The sequence below is a fragment of the Harpia harpyja genome, chromosome 12, assembly GCF_026419915.1.
Source record: "Harpia harpyja isolate bHarHar1 chromosome 12, bHarHar1 primary haplotype, whole genome shotgun sequence".
NCBI lineage: Eukaryota > Metazoa > Chordata > Aves > Accipitriformes > Accipitridae > Harpia > Harpia harpyja.
The window spans coordinates 2,474,915-2,488,836 of NC_068951.1; the positions used below are offsets into that span (position 1 = coordinate 2,474,915).

At 42.8% G+C, this 13,922-nt stretch overlaps 1 protein-coding gene across 9 annotated transcripts in view; it reads left to right on the plus strand.

Annotated features, from left to right (window-relative positions):
* Window positions 1-13,922, plus strand: part of ACACA (acetyl-CoA carboxylase alpha) — a 141,093-nt gene that overhangs the window by 105,901 nt on the left and 21,270 nt on the right. For all 9 annotated transcript variants that reach the window (XM_052804410.1, XM_052804416.1, XM_052804417.1 and 6 more), the window contains 5 exons: window positions 45-188; window positions 954-1,074; window positions 3,530-3,626; window positions 7,408-7,504; window positions 8,190-8,325. In XM_052804410.1, the coding sequence (XP_052660370.1) occupies window positions 45-188; window positions 954-1,074; window positions 3,530-3,626; window positions 7,408-7,504; window positions 8,190-8,325 (595 nt within the window). The remainder of the gene's footprint in view (window positions 1-44; window positions 189-953; window positions 1,075-3,529; window positions 3,627-7,407; window positions 7,505-8,189; window positions 8,326-13,922) is intronic.

Below are 13,922 nucleotides of genomic sequence, written 5' to 3' on the forward strand. Positions count from 1 at the left end.
TCACATCCCATCCACTGATGGTTTTCCTGTTTTTCTTTTAAAAGGTGCTTGGACGGGAAGTTTATACCTCCAACAACCAGCTGGGCGGGATCCAGATAATGCACAACAACGGAGTGACACACAGCACTGTGTGTGATGATTTTGAAGGAGTCTACACGATTCTGCAGTGGCTTTCCTACATGCCAAAGGTAATTCCTGGCCCTGCCAGAGTGCAAGGTGCCACTACCTATTCACTTTGTTCATGCGGTTTTGTGGGGTGGGGGGCTCTCTGTATCTGTGGGTTTTTTCTGTGTTAGTATGGTGCCTAGCAAAATGGTTTAGGCTGATGATCAAGGCTGTTAAGCATTATGGTATTGAAGTAAACAAAGTAGGTTTTGTCTTAAAGTGCTGCAGGAGCTGCTATGCGGGACAGCCTGGCACTGCATTTGGGTACTTTCACATCACTCCCCTGGCATGCTGCCCTCAGTGCTCTGAGCAGCAGGATTTTATGTAAGCAGTGGATTGTCTCTTACTGAAAAGAGTCTAAAAGTTCCCCTCTGAGGCAGTAATTTGTAGGAGTTGATGTATATGTGTAAGCTGCTCTGCAGCCAGGAAGGTAGCAACAAGAACAGGCAGGTCACCTTCCTTCAGGAAAGAGTGCATAGAATGAGTCAGGTGGCCTGGTCACCTTTCAAAAATTAAATTGCAACCCCTCGCTAATGCTGGCTATGCCTGAAGTTCAAGAGCAAATGAAGTACAATGTATACCAGAAGATGCCAAAGGAGGGTTTAAAAGAGTGTATGGAGCACCTTGGAAGTTTCTTCAGGCTCTTGCCAAGGTTCTGGGATCCCGTCAGTCGGAGGGTTGTGCAGTGCGGGGGGAAAGAGGACTCTGACTGGGTCCTTTAGAGCTGGTGTTTGGTGCAAAGCCATGCAGGAGAATTACTTCCTTGAATATTTCTCTCTTTCCCTTAGAGTGTATACAGCCCTGTTCCTATCCTCAAAGTCAAGGATCCTATAGACAGAACCGTAGAGTTTGTTCCTACCAAGACTCCCTACGATCCTCGCTGGATGCTGGCTGGACGCCCAAATCCAAGTACGTAGATCATTGGTGGCTGGGGTATGCAATAATGCGTCTTGTTTCAAGACTGTCAAGGCTTTATGTCTGCAATCCAAATGTATTTCAGAGCTTATAAAGTTATTAATTCTAAACAATTTGAATATAATACACAAAAATAGCATGTAAATTCCGAGTGCTTGAGGACACATACAATTATTAGTTACTTCTATAGATTTTTTTTTTTTTATGGTTCAGAGGAGAGTCCATATACAAAGGGTCTGTACGCTAAAGGAATCACAGTATTCCTGCAGATCTTGGAGAGTAATTGCATTGGAAACACTGCAAACCACTGAACCCCCATGCATGCTTTTGGGGTTGTGCAGCCTGTGTACATACAAGCTGCAAACTGGGTGACCATTATGCCTGCTGTTATTAATGAGTTTGGGGGGCTAAAATGAGATTTGTGATAAACTAAGTTTTCTGTTTTTGGATAATATTTTTTCATCATCTCTCAAGTAATTCATCCAGCTGTCTGAGTGCAGCTAACGCTGGCTTCCAAATCGAGTGACTTCAGATTTTAATTTAGTGGAAGCGTTAAGGAAAGCAGATGATTCCCTGTGATAAGTTAAAGCAGATATCTCCTAGGTGAAAAGTTAAAGCCATTTATTAGAGGAGATATTGCCGTGATATTCTTCAAACTGACGCCCGACACGAGGCCAGAATCTAAACGATCAGCTTTGGGCTCACGATAAAGAGATAATTTTGAAATGGATGGTCACATTTTACAGTGGGGCCACAGAGGCAAGGAATGTAGAACACAGTAATTACAAGTTTGGTCTTGATAAAACACTCTCCATCCTGTTTAAGTCAGCAGAGGTTAGCTTGCTTGGATCTCCACTTTTAATTGGTTTTGGACTTGGGTTTGCAGAAGCAGAGGTGCTTGTTCAGATTAAAGCATTCCTCAGAAGCTGTGTGCCAAGGGGTAAAGCTGGGAGGGATTTTGGTTTTTTTTGGTTTGGGTGTTTTTTGCAGAGCTTCATGAAGCCCCAGTGGAAAGCAGGTGCCCCCAGAGACTTGTGATTTCTGTAATTGTCTGGGTGGGTAGAGTATCTCGATGCCTTAACTTTGGGATATACGGCTTATACAGGCTGGAGGACTGCAGAAAGAGAGCTGTCTGCAAATCTTGTCGCTCCCTAATCCAGCATCAGCAGTCAGCCCAAATGGAAGCTCTTCATCGTGGCCTTACCTGTTCACTGGAGTAGGGACCAAGCTGAAATATAGGAAAACCTTCCTGCCATGGTCTTCCTGTCTGGAGAGTGGAAACAGTGCCATGCCACCGCATAGGTCAGCGTAGTGAGGCTTAACTCGTTCCTAGTGTCTTTCATGTCTGCTTAAGAAACACCTGTGGAAAGTGGAGAAATACATTGTAAACTGCCACTCCGCTTCTCGTGGGGGTAGTTGTCATCCTGAGAATTTTATTTGAAGGAATATATGTGGATTGTTAGTGAAGTGATATGTTGTTGCACATGGGGATGGAGAGGTATTGTCAATATTGGAGTTTGTGATGCAGGAGGAACCCCAAGTCTGGTACTGCACTGGCTTTATAAAGGGCAGATAATACTCGTTCATAGTTAGCACGATCAGGGTAATCAAGCCCTCATACTTCAGTGTAGAAGCTGATTGTCTGCAAGGGTCAGGAAAAGTTTATTTCTCTTAGAACTGCAGAGTCATCTTGGTGATGTTCTCTTCGGGAACAGTTTGATTTCTCTCAAGCATTAGGAAGCTGCTGCCGCCTTTGGGCAAGAGAATAGGTCTGATAGCATATGGTCTGGTCCAGGATGGTGACTCTTAAAGCATGCTTTAGTTTAGGGAGAGGTGCATCATCTGGTATCTTCTATGGAGCAATTAGGCTTTTGGTATCAGAATTCAGTTTTTCTAAAAGAATGTGTGAAACATGCTCAGATGTGTTGTCTAGTTTTAAAATATCATAGAAATTTTTACATTTGGTTCCTGAATGTCTTCAGCATTCTTTCTTTAAAGGAAAGATTAGGCAGCATCAAGAAAAAAATGTGAGATAAGTTTTAAAATAGAAATAGGCATTTTGAAAAACATCTTTAATGACTTTACTGCCTTTTGACAAATGTTTGTAGTGTCTTGAAAAAAACAGAGTTATTTATTTAAAAGCATGCAAAGTCCCTTTGCTATCCGAACCCCATCGTTTAACAATAAATGATGCTTTTGCTGATAAATTACTGTCTTTATGCAGACTAGCAAATGAAATAAGACATGATGGCTGAAGGCAGACAAATGCTCAGCTGTCTAATGTTCCCTTGTATTATAATCTATTAAAAAATAAATAAATAAAAAGACAGTGCCACATTCTCCAGTTGGCATTTTTAAGCAAGTTTCAGTTGCTCCTTTGATGTTCTCTCCTCTTTCTTCCCTCCCTCCTCTCTCCTCTGATATTTCCATTTTTTTCCCTTCCCTTTAGGTCAAAAAGGACAGTGGCTAAGTGGTTTCTTTGACAATGGCTCGTTCCTGGAGATCATGCAGCCCTGGGCGCAGACAGTTGTGGTTGGTAGAGCAAGGTAAATTCTAAGAGGCATTTTAGACATTTGTAGAAATCAAGTTTTCATTATGCTTTAAGTTTTTCTAGAACATCCTTTGAAAGTTGGTGGCTATAAGTAAAAATAAGTCATTACTTGAATAGGATACTTCTTTATCACACGAATGAAGCATGGTCTGATCGTTTCTCCTGTTTTGCTTGGAGGTGACAGCTTTAACATGGACAAAAGCCAAAAAGAGAGATATTGTTAAAACTTATGGCAGACAATATATGCGTCCCTAGGTACACGGTGGCACAGTGAGGCCTTCCTGCAGCTCTGACTTAGTGGAAGGTACATTACGCCGTTTATTGTTTTGCATTTTATTTGACTTGCAAGAGAAGTTCAGCTAAAAGTAGAGCAAATTGCAAGAAGCTCTGTGTAGAGAAGAGCTTAGTGTTGAGGTTTGTGTGGAATAACTTGCAACGGTTTCCAAACAAGCACCTGCCACGCCTGATCTTAGTTGTTTTTCATGATGCAGAGATGTGCATGATCCAGAGACCTGTGGCACTCGCCTTCCCCCAAGGGGAGTCACTTCCCCTTACCTTGCTGCGAAGTGGCATCTGTGCAGGATTCTAAAATGTTCCCCATTGCCTCGAGATTTAGATCCCTGCCTTGAAAATATTTGCAGCCTGGGTCATTCTCGGTGTTGCAGGTTCGTGAACTCTCAGAGCTAGCAGGACACAAAAGCCTGGAGATAGGATCGTGTATTTTGACAGAACGCACATCAGAGCTGGGCTCAAAACCCCCTCAATCATCTCTTTTCTAGTTTCTTCTTTAGTTTTTTGGCCCCCCCAAACGGCACTGTGAGTTTCCTGATCCGACTGTGTACTTCCTCTCAGAATAAAGCCATTTTGAAGAGTACATTTGTCTCCCCTGAGTTTCCACTACAAGTGCTTGAGCTGTCCAAATGCAGCGTGCTTATCCTTTGTCACTCCTCATTCCTCAGACTACTGCCAGCTCTCCTCTCAAGACAGAGCTTCATACTCTTGCCTCCAGCAGACTCACAGCTCCTAATTGATGTCAGTGTTTTTGGTTAATTGTCAGCCTTTTTTTTTTTTTTTTTTTCCTTAGCAAGTGAGAGGGGAGAAAAAAACCTGAAGTGCCTGAATGGGATCCTGGAGGCTTCAGGTGTTACACTTAATGAGATACAGTTGTGCCCGTGCATGACGGGTGTTCAGAGTGCCTTAGTTCCTAGCAGAAGTCTGCACCAAAGAAAAATCTTTTATTTACAGACCTTTCACCTACCGTACTGTCAGTATCACAGTGCCAACAATCCAGAGCCAAATTACCTGATAATGCTTACAATCTTCTGGAAATCCTGTGGCCACCCCTGGGGTCTGACTCCATCAGCCTCTAGCCTCACCAGATTGGTGACTCCAGGACTGACCGTAGTACCAGGATATCCCTGGTGATGCTGTGTTTGATTACCAGAGCATTCGGTGGGAGGCAGGGAGAGACACCACTGTTCCTGAAACACACAGCACAACTGTGATAGCCACCTAGGCTCCCAGCCAGTATAGCCATGAATCAATGCTGTTTCTTATCTCCATTGTGTTGATAGCACACGTGGCCCCAGAATATTTGGCACTGGGAGCTCCCATTTCTCTTTTAGCCTGTTTAAAGCCGCAGCTCTACAGAGTCTCCCTAATGAGGGTCAGAGAGCCAGAGGTCGTGCTATAGAATAGCAAAGCTTATGATATTCACTAGAGCTCATGTGCAACATCTCAGAGGATTGTGTCCATTCTGGAAATCTCTGAAACAACCATCAGAAATTCTGTTAATATGTTCATGAAATGCTGCGTAATAACTGAAGGAGGCTTCCAGATACGAGGGTGTGCTCAGCAAAACGTCCCTCTGTTGCTCTTTTCTTAAGACTTTCGAGGGTCTTTGATGGGTTTAGAACAGCCTTTGGACTCTCCTAGTGCAGAATGTGATACGGAGAAACGTACCCATTTCCTCAGATACGATATCAGGGCAGGAGGAGGAGTCTGTGCTCCAGACGGAGCAACGCGGTAGAGTGTGGGCTGTACAAGCCCTGCTGGAGACGAACTGCTGCTGAGCCAAAGCGGCGTTCGTGTGCAGGTGCAGCTCAGCTCTGCCTTCTCGGAGTTTCATGTCTCTGACCGCTGCTGGTCCCAGGGGTCTGAGTGTTATTACCCCTGAAGATCCTTTCCACTCAGAATATTGTCTGATCTTTATACGTTGTTGAGAGGAGCCAAAAATACCTGCTGACTCCACTCCTAATTGTAGCAGGTAACCTTGGGATGTCCTGTGACCTTTTGATACACTTTGGTATTTTTATCTGCCATCCGTGACACTCTAAAGTTTTATCTCACAACATCCTATAATTATTTAAAGGCTTTTAGGTTAAGCAGTATACCGGGGGGTGAGGAGGAGGGGGAAATCAATCATTTGGCAAAGCTAGAAGGTCTCTGTCCAGGCCCATGCTCAGCTTCACTTGCAGTTCCTTTCTTCTGACAAATTCCAAGTTGCTTTGGACTCTCACATACAGGTATATATAATACAAATGAAACTGACTTCTTTCAAAAGCAGTGGCATTTTGAAAAAACAAATAGGAATGTATTCTTCTGGGATTGTTACTGTAAGTGCTGCCAAAACTCATCTTTTGTATGTATGTTTGGAATATGTGTGCTGTTGGCTGTAAATTGTCTTTTATTATTCTATGGCAACTTGTCCAGGGACACACTATAAAACAAGATGTAGCATCTTCATGTGCTAGCCTGATAAAATTTATATGAAGTATAATGGAAAACAGAAGTTGTTTTGAGCTGTTTTCAAGTTCAATAAATAACTGTAATACTTGGATAAAGATGTTCTTTATTAGGTCACATGGGCCCTAATATAGAAGTTATAAGTTACCGATTTAAGACGGCTTCTGCAATTACGGGTTTCTAGGCAGACTCTTAATCATAGTGAATGGGAATATTTTCAACCCCCTAGTGCACATAGGCCTTGTCGCTTTTTCTGCCTGCAGTGCATGTCATCCAGCTTGAGGTGGTTAAGGAGAGAGTGTAGGCTCTGCTGGGACTCCCATCCTGGGAGTAAGCAGTTGTCATCACAAGCAAGATGCCTTTTGTGTAGAGGAGCGGTTAGATGCTGTGGAAAGTGGAGCTGAGCATCCTCCCTGGTGTCTACACTCCCTGCCCATCCCTCTGTCCCTGCACCCTTCCCACGCTTGCAGTCGTCCTGCAGCAGAGGGTCTGGGGAGGAGATAGACAGGCAAACCCAAACCTTTTACCCATCATTCACCCTAACTCTTGGGAGAGGGAGTTTTTGTAAGCAGTGAAGGTTTAGGGTGGCTGAGACATCAGCATTGCTTAGAGACGCAGCCTGTGGATGTACTTAATCAGCTGACAGTGCTTGTGAAAGCAGGGCTTTGGAAGCCTTGGGTCTTCACGTCTATTTTTTGTGGTCAGGACCATCAGTATCAAAACCTTGTGGTGGCAGGTGAAGGGTGGTGGAGATGTAGCTATATTGTTCAAAATTTGGGCTTTGGTTTATTCTATTTAATTTTTAGTGAGGTATGTGCTACTTTTTAGAACTAGATTTTGCTTTGAGAACTGTGACTTCTACTCTGCAATTCTCCATCCACATGCCTAAACTCTCCAAAAAGGCCAAAATGCTTCTTCCGCCATTTGCTTGCATTATTTGTCTCTCTTGAGTATTTTGAAGCAAATTGGAAAAAATGTCTAGTTGTATAACAGTAGAAATACGAATTTTGATTTGTCTCGCATGTTACCAGGCTGGGAGGAATACCTGTAGGAGTAGTTGCCGTAGAAACGAGAACGGTGGAGCTCAGCATCCCTGCTGATCCTGCAAACCTGGACTCTGAGGCTAAGGTAGGTTGAACGTGTGCTTGGTCGCTTGTCTGTCCTCTACAAATGTCTCTGTGGAAAGAGCACTTGTTTTGATGGGATTTTTTTTCCCCAAATACGGAACAAAAAGTATAGCCATTCCTTGGTGAGGTGCTAATGCACAGCAGTTGCTGGGAGGAGTGAATGGATACTTGTGTTGGCCATTCGTACAGGAGACACGTTCCCCAGTAGTCCTGCTTCTCTTACGACTTAGGTGAGGTGCAGGGACTAGGGCCCAGGACACCTGGCAAGCAAAAATCATTTCCCTGTTCTCTTGCTGTGACCATAGCATTTCATGGTCTTTTTGCTCTGACATTTTGCTTTTCTCCTGCCTGATTTCACAGCTCTGGCCCTACATCATCTCTTTGGAGTTTTCTCCTTTGCATATCCTTTTCTCTCTCTTCTCCTTCACCTTCTTGCAGGAGTCATAGTGTCAGGCTTTCCGTACCGTCTCTATACTTCTTCTTAGCTAAATCAGTGGGAACACTCCTGTTGATGTTGGTGACAAAAGGATTGTGCCAATTTTTCTGTGGGCATGCATATCCTAAGCGCTGCGTTCCTCATTGTTAATTCCACGTCACAGCTCTTGTTGCATCTGTTTCTATGTCTTTATGCCAACTGTTATGTTAATGTGTTTCAAGGCTGAATAATCTTTTTTTATTCCCAACAGATAATCCAGCAGGCTGGTCAGGTGTGGCTCCCTGACTCTGCCTTTAAGACTGCGCAGGCTATCAATGATTTTAACAGAGAAGGGCTGCCTCTGATGGTCTTTGCTAACTGGAGAGGCTTCTCTGGTGGAATGAAAGGTAACCATTAATTTGGATCCCCTTTTGGTGTTGTCCTGTAGAATGGCTTGTCTTTTACTGCTCAGGGCACCACTGCTGTTCGCCGCTGTGCTGTACCCAGTGGCACTAGCTCTACTGGTTTAGCATCCTGAAGCAGTTCTCTGGGGACAGGCCAGCAGTGGGAGTGTGTGGCAAGGGACAGAATTAGGTTCTGTCTTTGGGCAGCAGCTAGCTATTAGATTGGCTTAACTGTGGTGACAACTTGTACCCATAAACTTGCAGGGTGGATCTGCTTCACCCGTCTTTGATGCAGCCTGCATCCAGCCCCCCTCTTTCATGGCAAGTATGTGACCTCCCTTAGAAGTGCTAATAAGGGGATACTTTCCTAGGCCTACCAGAGTGTTTGGACATGTCAGCCCTCTGAAATCACGGCAGTGCTCTTCCCGGCTCTCCTGAAAGTCAGTCACGATCGTTGCACAACCAGCTAGAGGAAAGGGACACTCTATGCTGCAGTAGCTGTGGTGACGAAGGGTTTCATTCCTCTCCTCCCTGCGTGTGTCTTGTCTTTGGTAGGCACGTAGTGGGAATAACATAGAATATGCAAGGTGCAAATTTGCTATCAAGTTCTTTTCAAAATATGCAATGCAACTGTGTTTTTAGATGTGCCCTCATACACAGTTATAGGAACTGGCCAGATCGTAGAATCATAGAATCATTTAGGTTGAAAAAGACCTTGAAGATCATCGAGTCAAACTGAGTCTCATCCGCAGTAAGAACAGGTAATTGGATGTTAACAGTTGTCTGGTTGCTAACGAAATTTACACCTGCCAACCTGACCTAGTTAAACAGTAATCTCAGGAAACCCCTTCTGCTCGGAAAGCTTTATATCCTTCTGCCTCAGCTTAAAAGTGGGGCTGGATAAGCCAACAATATTGCCTATCAAAAATGTATAGGCATATTCTGTCAACATTGTCTCATTGATGATTTTTTCCCAATGTAATGTTGTCCTATCAAGGACTGTCTCCCAGCTGACTCTTTCGGTGGTAGTTATGTTCAGGGGAAGTGAACAGTTATAAAACTGCGCAGTTAATACACCAGCAGTTACGTTTTTGCACCACATATTGCTACTTTAAATTTTGTGAAGTGCCAAGGATGTGAGATTGACACTATGAAATTTAAATAAGTAAAAGATTAGGGCCTCTTACCTGCATGTGTCAGTTAACAAACACAGAAGAAAAGTTACAGATGCACTAACGTGGTGAAAGTTCCTGCTCTGGAAAGACTCACAGGGTGATAAAGGCTGTCTTGCTCTGCTGTCTCATTAGCAGGGCAGAAAGCAATGCCATTGAGCTTGCAGATGCAAAGATGGAAGATGGCAAAATTCTTTCCTCTGGAAAATACCTGTTATCTTTCGGGATGGTTTCTACTCCATGTGCTGCTACTGCACTCCCTTTGTGACTTGCTTTCCCTACCGCACAACTTAACGGGGAAGTCGCTGATGTAACTTTACCAAGCATTCGTTAAATATTATTTTGCCTTGGTACGTTGCAAGATCTGCCGGCTTTGCCAGTGCCCTTTGCTGGGTTCCTCAGAAAATGAGTTTGGCTTTGGAGTTAGGACCAGAAGCCCAAGGAGGAGAAGGCACTACAAGGATGCTAATATTTGTATTGCGTATCCCCACTTACTCCACCCCAGCTGGTAGCAGGAGGAGGAGAGAGCTACCACAGAGGAGAGAAGAACAGAGCCATTGCAGTTTGCACCTTGGTCCATGTATTTTCCTGCATCTTGTTTGCTGTTGGGGCCTGCATAGCAAGCGTTGGTCTCTCCTGACACACTCTGTGTTCCTTGGGGAGTTGTTCACAGTTTTGGTTTCAGTGCTGGCTGGGGATTATGCAGGGAGGGAAAATAAACAATTATGCCACCCCTCAGTGCACACAAACACACTGCCAGGAGCCGACTGCACTGTGGGTAAAATGACTCCAAAATTGTGTGTAATGAGTAGGAAAAGATTAGAGACAGCTCTTGCTATGCTGAAAATTGACATTAGTGGAAGGGGGAAAAAAAAAAAGAGAGACACCCCACCCCCCCCTTTCCTCATCGGCCTAGGAGGTGTAATTCAAGCCATAAAATAAATAAATAAATAACATAAATAAAGGCATATCGCAATGGTATTGGTGGTTTCCCCAATGAGCTCTATCTGGCCAGAAGGCTATTCAGCATAATGCAAAATTAAATTATAAAAACTGGCTTGAATATTTAGATGGAGGAGCCATTTGGAAGTGGTTTATTTAGGCGAACCGGCAGTGACCCACAACGGGGAGACATCAAGCGTGAAATTTACTGGAAATTAGCACCAGGGTCTTGGACTCGGCATGAATAGTTTGATAGCATGCAAATCCCCGCGACATTAAACTGCAGCGCTGCTTGTGCTACAGGGTCACTCGCAGTTGGCTTTTCATGTTTTACTTATTATTTTTTCCTGGGACAGGTTATAAATAACAATAAAAAAAATTCCAGCAGAATGAAAAGGCTGTTTTAAATCTCTGATTACCTGGATGTTGAACGACGGTATTGCTTGTGTGTAATGGGTTTATGAGGGACATTATGTGTCTGCAGCCAATATATGCTTGGTGTTTACCTTCAGGTCCTATCTGATAATCCAGCCAAGCTGATGAGATCCGTTCCAGCTTTGGAGGTTCAGGGCACGCTGCCCGACACTATGGAAATGCAAAAAGCGGTCTGCAGCCTTTCGAGCATGCTTGATGCATCTGACTGCCAATATTTACACATACAGTGTAATGATAACAGCTTCCAGCAGATTTCATGTCTATGTGTAGTAGACGCTGATGCACACTGCAGCTGAGCAGGCAGGCAGAGAATGGGAAAGTGTGCTGCGAACACTGTCTGCCCTACTGAATAATGAACAACACTGCTTTTCCTAGAGGACTTCTGCAGCATTTCTGTCTTACAAGTGGCTCATTATGCTGAGGTTTAAATTAATACAGGAATTAAATTTGGCCCACAAATACAATATTTAATTTTAATTTTTCCATTCTCAACATAAGCAACTTCTTTTCAAAGAACAGTTGTGCAAACACCTACTCTTAAAATGTGTGTGGTGTTCTTTGCTGCATGGAAGCAACTAGGTTTTGTTTTAAACATAGTAAGTGTGTTAGTTACAGTATTAACAGTTTATAAAGTCTGCACCGTACCACGGCACTACGGCTCAAGCACAGAGCAGTGGGCACCATTGAGACCTGGCATCATTTACCACCTGCAGCAGTTAAATTTGGTGCACTGTTTTCCATTGTAAGAGTGGAGAATGCAGCAAAACTGGAAATAAGAGACAGTTGTCACAGTGTGGCAAATGTTTCATAGTTTCACACTCAAATACAATATTAACGTAAATCAGGGAGGTTTTGTGTTCTGGTGATTGGGTATGGGGACTGCAGGCAGGTGTCTTGCGTTCTCTTTGCAGTATTTTTATGATCTTCATCAACTCTACTTATATTTTACCTCTTAAAAATACACATTCTTTAAGAGTCCCCATTTTGCTGAAGTGGTAAGTGTAGGCAAATTGAACAGTTGAGATGGTGGGAGGGGAAAACTGTGCAGAAGAGCAGGAGCCCTTCCATAGCCTGTGGATGCTGTGGTTCCCCTTGGCTCGTCTCCGGAGCTGTGCATGGCCACCATGGGGACCCTTCGGTGGTGGCAGTCAGGTTGATTGTCTCTTCCTTATTTGAGCAAAATTTGGTCTCTGTTAGTAGAAGCAGTTACCATAAGAAAAGGGGAAATCCTCTACAGCAGAGGAGTTTACAGCCAGATCTGAAAGTATTAAGGTGTATCTATAGCCCAAGAGTGCAGCAGCAGGTCCATTGACCTCAGTGGCAGTTTTGAGCATGCAAAAGAAGCCAGCAGTTGGTGTAAATCCATATACAAAATATTAAACTAAGGCTGCTGGGACGTTCCAGGAAAATGAAGTGCTGTATTGCAGGATCCCAAAAGGAGTAACTGTGTACAGAACCGCATAGCGGTAAAGTTCATGCTTTGGGCTAGCTTTGACAGTCTGATCCTGAAAATACTGTAGGCACAGAAATACTTCCCTGACCTTGCTCATGCCACCTGGTAAACCTGAAAGAGATTTGGAGCCATGCACAGAAAGCGTCAAGTTTCTCTCAATTTCTCTGCTCCTTCTCCCTCTGCCTTGTTCAAACAAGTAGCACTTCTTTTTTCTACACTTAACCTGAGTAAAATATATACCCTTGGCAGGAGTGAAAAATGTATTGCTAATTACGCAATTATTTTATTATGTAGCACCAGTAAAAAATGTCTAGTAAAGAATTAATTCAGTTAAAATAATTTGAATCAAGCAATTATTTTCTTAACACTAGAATTAGCTGAAAGTACTTCAAGTGGTTTATTACTTGCACTACATAATAAAATAATTGTGTAATTAGTAATAAATTTGTCACCCCTTTTGAGGTCTTTTTCTTTGCTCAGGACAAAGGAAAAGGTTGGAGTTTTGTTTGGTTCTCAGTCCCCACTGTCTCTGCCAGAATTTATGTTTATTTGCAATTAGAAGAAATAAATTGTCCTTCTCTTCATCAGCATTTGACATTTCTTAAATAACATGAAACTCCTTTTCTTGGGTACTTGGACAATGACCTTGCAAATGAACCAGAGAGATCTCATCAGTGTCTATGGTAGTTAAAAATATATATATATATACACACACACACACACACTTAGTTTATATACACCTCTCTCGCTTGCTCTATATATGTTAGTGTTTGTATATGTATATGTAAGAGCGTGTGTGTGTGTGTATTTCCCAATGAGTTAAGTGCTTAAGTATGTTCATGTTAATGCTGAACATTAAACGGATTGGCTGGAGTCTCTTTCTTCCCTGGAAATGATGGCTTTCTGAAATGATTGTAAGGATTTTAGATGAATAAAAGCATCTCAGTCTTTTAAGACTGTTACTGAAGGCCAGCATGTATGCGTGGTACGTATGTGCAACCCACTTAGTTTTTCTGCTCTGTACACTGGTATTTTAATGGCCAGAAAAAATTAGGCGAACTGGGAGGCGCTAAGCAAAGAACAAAAATGTTGAAGGGGATTGAAAATACTGTCCTGGGAGACATGAGAAATGAATACCTATAGTGTGTGTAAGGAAAAAAAAACTGAAAAGCCTACTGCTATTTATAGCAAGCCCGAAGGAGTGAAGAGATTATGTAGGGTGATGCAAGGAGTAGTAGTATGAAATTAATGGGGATGGGCAAGGAGGGAAGTTTGGCTGAATACTGAGGAAAATTTCATCTATTTGGCTGTGGAAGTGTTCCTAAAGAAGTAGTAGATTTATTGTTTGGGATTTCTAAACGAAAGCTTTAAAAAGCACTGGAAAAGAAACGTAGGATACAGTCCTCTGTGAACAAAGAGATGGATTAGATGATCCTAATAAGCATTTTTCATTTCTTGTATCTTTGATTTGATACTTCTATATATAATTATATGTAACAAAATATATATATTCGAGGTTGCCTTTTTCTGTTACAAACTATATCCAATATAAACTATATCATCTCATATAAATTCTTTAGCCTTCCTTTTTTCTCTTT